General features: G+C 38.1%; 1 protein-coding gene across 1 annotated transcript in view; it reads right to left on the bottom strand.

The window, feature by feature from the left end:
- Positions 1-4,435: 4,435 nt before the first annotated feature.
- Positions 4,436-7,372, bottom strand: part of CCDC15 (coiled-coil domain containing 15) — a gene marked incomplete at both ends in the record, with an annotated part of 45,290 nt that continues 42,353 nt past the window's right edge. Inside the window, 3 exons of the mRNA XM_084249929.1 lie at positions 4,436-4,557; positions 5,614-5,762; positions 6,063-6,236. Of these exons, the coding sequence (XP_084106055.1) occupies positions 4,436-4,557; positions 5,614-5,762; positions 6,063-6,236 (445 nt within the window). The remainder of the gene's footprint in view (positions 4,558-5,613; positions 5,763-6,062; positions 6,237-7,372) is intronic.

The following is a 7,372-nucleotide window of genomic DNA, read 5'->3' as shown; positions in this document are numbered from 1 at the left end:
TACTCCCTCCTCCCCTCCCCCCCATAGTGTGTCTGGTTTATAGTTGCTTGTTGATTTTTATTTTATTATAATTAGTCTTTTTCCTGGTCCCTTATTTAGGTTTTCTAGATTCCTGCTATGAGTGAGACCATCTGGTATTTTTCTTTTTCTTTCTGGCTTATTTCGCTGAGCATGATCCCTTCCAGCTCCATCCACGCTGCTGCAAATTGCATGAATTTATCTTTTCCGATTGCCGAGTAATATTCCATGGTGTATATGTACCACATCTTCTTGATGCAGTCATCTATTTTTGGGCATTTGGGTTGTTTCCATAGCTTAGCTATTGTAAATAGTGCTGCTATAAACATAGGGGTGCAGGTGCCCTTTTGAATTAATGTTTCTGTGTCCTTTGGGTAAATACCTAGGAGTGGAATTGCTGGATCATATGGAAGCTCCATCTTTAGCAGGTTAAGGAATCTCCACACAGCTTTCCATAGTGGTTGGGCCAGTTTGCACTCCCACCAGCAGTACAGTAAAGTTCCTTTTCCTCTGCATCCTCTCCAACATTTGTCGTTGCTAGTTTTTTTCATATGTGCCATTCTGGGAGGGTCCCTTTTGACTGCCTTTTTCAGCGATATAGGGAGCATCACCACCAAGAGTGAGTGAGAGGAAAAACCTACAGGAAAGTTGAGGAGAGTCAAGAAATGAAAGTTATCTGGAAAAGTGTTCATTCTTACTCAACTGTTTTTTTCTTGAAATGTCTGCCATCTAAATAGTGGGCACAAATCTAATCTTATCACCCTCTCTCTACCCAGAAATCAAAGTTTATCTCACTTAGGCTCGGTTCTTATCTCTAGACCTCTTCTTCCTTATAGTTTAGAAAATTTAGAAAATTTACAGAATTTTCCCAACCTTGATTTTAGACACTTGTAAATTCAGCAAACTCTTAGACTCCTGGCTTCTTTTCAGAGTACATTCATTCAGTTCAAACAGGATTGAATTCAGTTCAAACACTACCATCATAAAAGGTCATGAGACTCAGGTTTCTTCCTTGTAGCTACTAGCTGTACCAGCATTCTCCTCCCCCTTCACCCTTCCACCCCCAAGTAAATTATTAGATACTGTCCACATATGACCAATTACAAGGCAAAAACATACTCATTCACAGGTGAGATTTATATTCATTGACAGAACCTGAAGGAAGAGGACTTGAAAGTTCCCTAACCCTATGCAAGATCTATCTAGTCCTCTCATCAGACAAGTCAATGTACCTACTTCAGAAAACCAAGCTAGGGCCTCCCTGGTGGTGCAAGGTGTTAAGTGTCAGCACTAAGAAACTATCCACAGCTACTGCAGCACGAGTTCAATCCCCGGCCAGGGAGCTAACCCACATGGCGCAGCAGACCTCTCCTGTCTCGCCTGTTGCTCCCCTCAGCAGTGTATTTTAGTCAATCTACCTGTTCTGTTTCCCACTCTGTGTCTGATGAATCCTCTCACCCCCCACACCTCTGGTCTTATACCCCAGTTCTTGTATGTATAAATAAATAAATCTTAAAAAAAAAAAGAAAACCAAACCAAAAAAAAAAAAAAAGAACGAAACAAAAAACTTGATTTATGAGTCCAGAAAAATGAATAACAACCAATACAACTTATCCTAGGAATGAAAGGTTGGTTTAACATGTGAAAATCAATTCATCTAATGCATCTTATTAATAGAAAAAAGGCCAAAAAACATGGTAATCCTAATAGATGCAGTAAAAGAACTTGATAAAATCCAGTATCCTTTCATAATAAAAGTACTCAATAATAGTAATAGAAGGGAATTTACTCAAACTGATCAAGGGCATCCAAGAAAAACTGAGTCAACATCATACCTAAGGGTGAAAGACTAAATGCTTTCCCCCCAATACCAGGTATAAGACAGAGATGTCTACTTCATCATTCCTATTCAGCATTGCACTAGATGTTCCACCCAGGGTGCTTAGGCAAGAAAAGGAAATGAAAGGCATCCATATTGGAAAGGAAGAAGTAAAACTATGTCTACTTGCAAATAATAAGATCTTATATAGAAAAAAACCCTAAGGAATCCCCTAAAAAACTATTAGAAGTAAAAAATGAGTTCAGCAAGGTTGCAGGATACATGATCAATATACAAAAATTAATTGTATTTCTATACACCTCTGAAGAAAGCTATGAAAAAAATTCCATTTAAAATAGCACACAAAAAAACCCAAAATATTTTGGAATAAATTTAACAAAAGGAGTACAAATTTTATGCTTAGAAAACTACAAAACATTGTTGGAAGAAATGAAAGACTGAAGTGAATGAAAAGACATTACTGTGAAGTAAATCAGAAAGAGAAAGACAATACTCTAGTTTCCTCACGTGAATGCAATCGTTTATTATTTGTCTTTCTGTGACTGGCTTATGTCACTTAACAATGTCTTTATCAGTCATCCATGTTACAGAGTGTGACAGGTAATCTTTCTCATTAAGGCTGAAATTATTCAGTATTCCATTGTATATAGACCATATTTTGTTTATCTGTTCATCTTATGGACATTGGTGTTGCTTCTGCCTCTTGGCTATTGTGAATAATGCTGCAATGAACATGGGTGTACAAATATGTTTGAGGTTCTTCTTTCAATTCTTTTGGGTATATATCCAGATAGGACTGCTGGGTGATGGGTACTTCTCTTTATATTAACAAAGTGTTCCAAAAATTTTTTTTAATAGAGGCATGTTATTTATTAATTAATTAATTTGTTTATTTGTTTTGTTTATACATGCACTGGGTACAGTCAGAAGCACGGGAGGGTGAGAGAATTCACCAGAGCCAGAGCGGGGAGCAGAGCAGGCAGAAGGACCGAAGTACACAGCTGAGGGGAGCAGCGGGCGGCAGGAGAGGTCTGTGCGCCATGTGGGACCCTCCTCCAGTGGCTGGGGAGCAGTCAGGGATCGAACCAGGGCCGCAGAGGCTGCAGGCAGCTTCGCAACCCAGCACTCAACCGCTGCGCCACCGGGGAGGCCCATTAACAAAGTGTTCCAAAATTTGATAGTGGTGCTGGCTGCATAATCCTAGAATATACTAAAAACCACTGAATTATATATTTTAAATGGATGAATTGTATGGAATAAGCTGTATCTCAATAAAGCTGTTATAAAAACACAACTCTTAAAGACTGAATCAAGGCTAAGGTTACCTTAAGGATTTTGAATGCACAGGATAATTAAACTGGTTAAATGACCAGACAATTTTGTCATTCAGGTCATTTTGACTCTTATTTTCAATGAACTGGCTAGATGTTTAGGCATTCCTTGAGAAAACCTAAGGGTTTCTTCAACATTGAACATTAGAGGAAGTAGGAAAAAAAAACTTTCTGTACCTGTCTTTAATTCATAACACTAACTTCATATTTTGTGTCAGGAAATACTAAGAAATAGCAAGTTCATACTAATTATAGCAAATTTTATTTCATCTATTCTTTAGATGTACCATTCACCAGGTTTTTATTTTTTAAAAAGATTTAATTATTTATTTATATAAGAACCGGGGGACAGGCCAGATGCGCGGAGGGTGAGAGGATTCACCAGAGATAGAGTGAAGAACAGAACAGGCAGACTGATGAAACACACTGCTGAGGGGAGCAGTGGGCATGACAGGAGAGGTCTGTCGTGCCATGTGGGACCCTTGTTGGCCGGCCAGGATCGAAACGGCGCTGCAGGCTGCAGACAGCTTCACAGCGCGGTGCTCAACCACCTGCGCCACCAGGGGAGGCCCTCACCAGGTTTTTAAAAGAGAAAAAAGGTAGGTGTTTATTTAGAATTCAGATTCACTTTTGAAATGTCATGATTATTTCACATAGAAGATGCTCAAAAGACAGAAAATTTACCCTTATTTGCAATAAAAAGTCACAAAATTAAAAAGTTCTATGTCCAATGTCACTGACCATGGAAAGGGCAATAAATGTGCATCAAATTCAGATTCTTCTCCTCTCTCATTGTTACAAACAACTAGGAAACACAATAGAGACGACACCGACACTTGGAAATTCATTTTGCTTCACCATTTTCTTTTCAGCTTCATCCAGACATTTTCAATATTGTCAAGACTCAAAGATACAGCTTTAGAAAGATGAGATAATCTAAAGGATTTCTCATGATCTTTTTTTATCAGAGCAGAGTTAAGTAAGACAAAATTTACTGAACTGATCATTTTTAAAACAACAGGGTGCATATCATTTACAGCAAAGAGATAAGCTTGTAAATCAGCTTTCCATGCTGGTCCCATGGTGTGGCTGCAACAGTGGTTACCATCTCATTACAGCTAAAGTTGTTATATGGGACCGACGTTTCCAGATTACATTTTAAACACTTCAACAGCTTTCCTGAATAGTCTCTCAGGGTTGATTTTAAGGAAAGGCTGAAATACTAGCAATTGATTTCAGATACTTATTACAGATTTTCCAAAGTCCGTCTGCGTGCTGAAGCAAAATTATGAATGGCTACTCGAAGAGCTGAGCTCCCCTCAGGAAAATCACAGGAATTGATGACTGAATGTAGAGCCCGAGTATACGCTGCAAATAAAGGTTTGCACAGTGATGAAGTCAGATTCTAAACAACTCTCCTACTCTCTTTCCTATCAGTACTGCTTTTCAATTAATCACACATTGTATAAATATTTATTGAGTACTTTACTACCTGCTGAGTACTCTGTGAGAACAAAAAAGATAATGGAAAGAATGGACACAAAAATGACTAAATTGCAGTGTAATACTTCCAGACTAGATGCATATACAAAATGTCATCAAAGAATGAAGTTCAGAATGAATGTAAAGGGAAAGGTGACAAAGATTTCCAGAAGTGGTAACATTTCAGATGGTCATGAAGGATAAAGTAAGGAAAGTAGATATTCTAGGCAGAGAAATTAGTGTGTAAGGTGTAAAATGTATTTTAAAAATGGTGATGTATACTGGGAATAGCAAGTTTGATAAGGCTGAGCATCACCCACAGGAAAAACATGCCAATTATGTCATGCCTTTGGTACTGTAATGGGGAGGTCTGAGGTTTCAGAATAGAATGGTCACATGGTCAAATTTGTGTTTTTAAAATTTGTAACTCACAGTACTTATAAGAAATTCATATTCCACAAAGGGGGCATTAGGAATACAAATATTGGTAGCATTTTCGGTGTGTATATGAAGCCTACATTATCCTTACCCTACATAAATCAATATATTTAAGGACACAGAAACATTAGTGTCAAGGAAAGACCTCTGTTTTCTCAGGTAGTCACTCCTGATAAAGATAGGTTTACGCTGGACCTCGTTTTCCTCATTGTCCCCTGGTAAAACTGGCAGTCTAATGTGGACATAGAGGGGAGCAAGTAAAGTATTAGGATAACAGGGAATTCAACTGAACAGAGGCCTAACTGAGGTGACCATAAAAGACAAGCTCTCATATATATTTATCATGTATATATAATTATCATTTATGCTCTTCCATCATGCCTCAGAGTTGTTTGGTAAAGGGGTCATAACAGTCTTTGACATATAGTAAGCATTCAATAAGTGCTAAACTACCAATATCACTTTTTTTTTTAATTGCCACAAACATTCCTCTATGACACTTACCTCTGTGGTTTTTATAGAACATACAATTGTTGGCACAGGTGTCAGGATGAGCATCCCAAAATTCAGGACCACAGCAGCACAGTGGAGGTAAAGTAATATTATACAGTTGCATTTTCTCCTGTACCTGGGCCCTTAAAGCTTCTACATACCTAAAAAAATATAGCATTGATCCTGATCAGAAAAGTACACCAGGTAAAGTGAACCAGGAAGAGAATGAGCTGTAACTGTTAAAACTATTTCATATCTCTGCGCCCCGACTCTTCTTTGTACTGGGGGAAATGGAGTACTATTCCTGAGAGGTATCAGGCAATCAAGCAAGTTGGTGAAATTCTGCACTCCAAAGTAAGGAAAGGTATGAGAAGGCACAGTCAACTCTCTTAAGGAAAATGAGAACACCGACTTCCTATCAAGTCTCCTTGCAGAACTGCATGCAGAACTTTTCAAAGTACCTTAGGTATTCCTTTTCTTTCTGCTGTTTCTCTCTGGCTTCTTTCATTTCCTCAAGTTGTAGCTGGGCTAATATCTCACTCATCTTCTCCCCCGACTGTGGTTCTTCTTGAGAGTTCATCTGTAGTATCCTTTGCTCTTCAGCATAACGTTGCTGCTCTTTCTTTTTCTTAATTCTGAGAATAAAATTATAACATGTTAAGAATTTCATAAATTATTTATACCTTGTTTCAGATCAACTAATTCAAGAAATTCCCAGAAATAAGGAAATCAGTTTAATAGGCCTTAAAATAGCCTCAAAAATTTCTGATGACTGATTTTTTTTTTTTATCCCACACCTCATGCACATACATAGAATATCATATGGAAACTACCAATGGATACTACTAAGAGTTTTCTGTAAGGAACCTAATACAAATGCTTTCTCTAGCTAAAACTACAAATAGATAGGACTTATATGCTTTTGAATAAAACAAAGTAACAGAGACCAGATTTGCCCTCCTACTTTAAACAACCAAATAAGTAAATAAATCAACCATACAAAATATAAAAACACTGGTTTTCAAGACACTGAACATCAGGCAACAAAAGACAGCGAGTGATCCTTGACAGATGGTAAACAAATGACACGAAGCCTGTAACTGCCCAAGCCGTGGAGCTGAGGTGGAGGCCTGCGGACTCCCTGAGAAAGCGTTAATAGCAGCTTAGCACTTATTGAGTACTTATTATATGTCAAAGACATATGTTATATATTATAACCCCTTTACCAAATAATTCTCAGGCATGGTGGGAAGAACATAAATGATAACTATATATACATGATAAATATATAATAAATATCAGAGTTTGCCTTTTATAATCGTCTCACTTAGGCCTCCATTGATTTGAATGGAGCTGTTCAGTTTACCAAAGTCCAGGAAACAAGGGCAACTAGAGTTCATAGATCAGAATAGCAGAGGAGAGCGCAGTGAGAGAGAGGGAGAACCCTATAGATTTACAGAGGGTTTCCTTCTAATACCCAGCAGAGTGCTGTGCCTGTATGTGAGGAAATGACCGAAGGCTAGGGTCAGAACCATGCTAAAGGGTAACAGTGAACAGCGCCCTGTGCTCACACAGAGGTGAGAACAGTATCTGTTCCCACTAGCCAGACTTTAAAAACTCATAATTCACAGGGCATGGGTAATTTTCAGGGAGGTCTTATCTCAGTAGTAGAGAACAATAATTAATTCCAGAAAGAGCACTGCTCCAGATACACCTAACAAACAATAAAAGTAAGCTCCCCAGTAACAAAAAAATCTAAAAACAAAGCTCA

Source organism: Talpa europaea, assembly GCF_964194135.1.
Source record: "Talpa europaea genome assembly, chromosome: 12".
Classification (NCBI taxonomy): Eukaryota; Metazoa; Chordata; class Mammalia; order Eulipotyphla; family Talpidae; genus Talpa; species Talpa europaea.
This window is presented reverse-complemented; position numbering and strand designations above follow the sequence as displayed.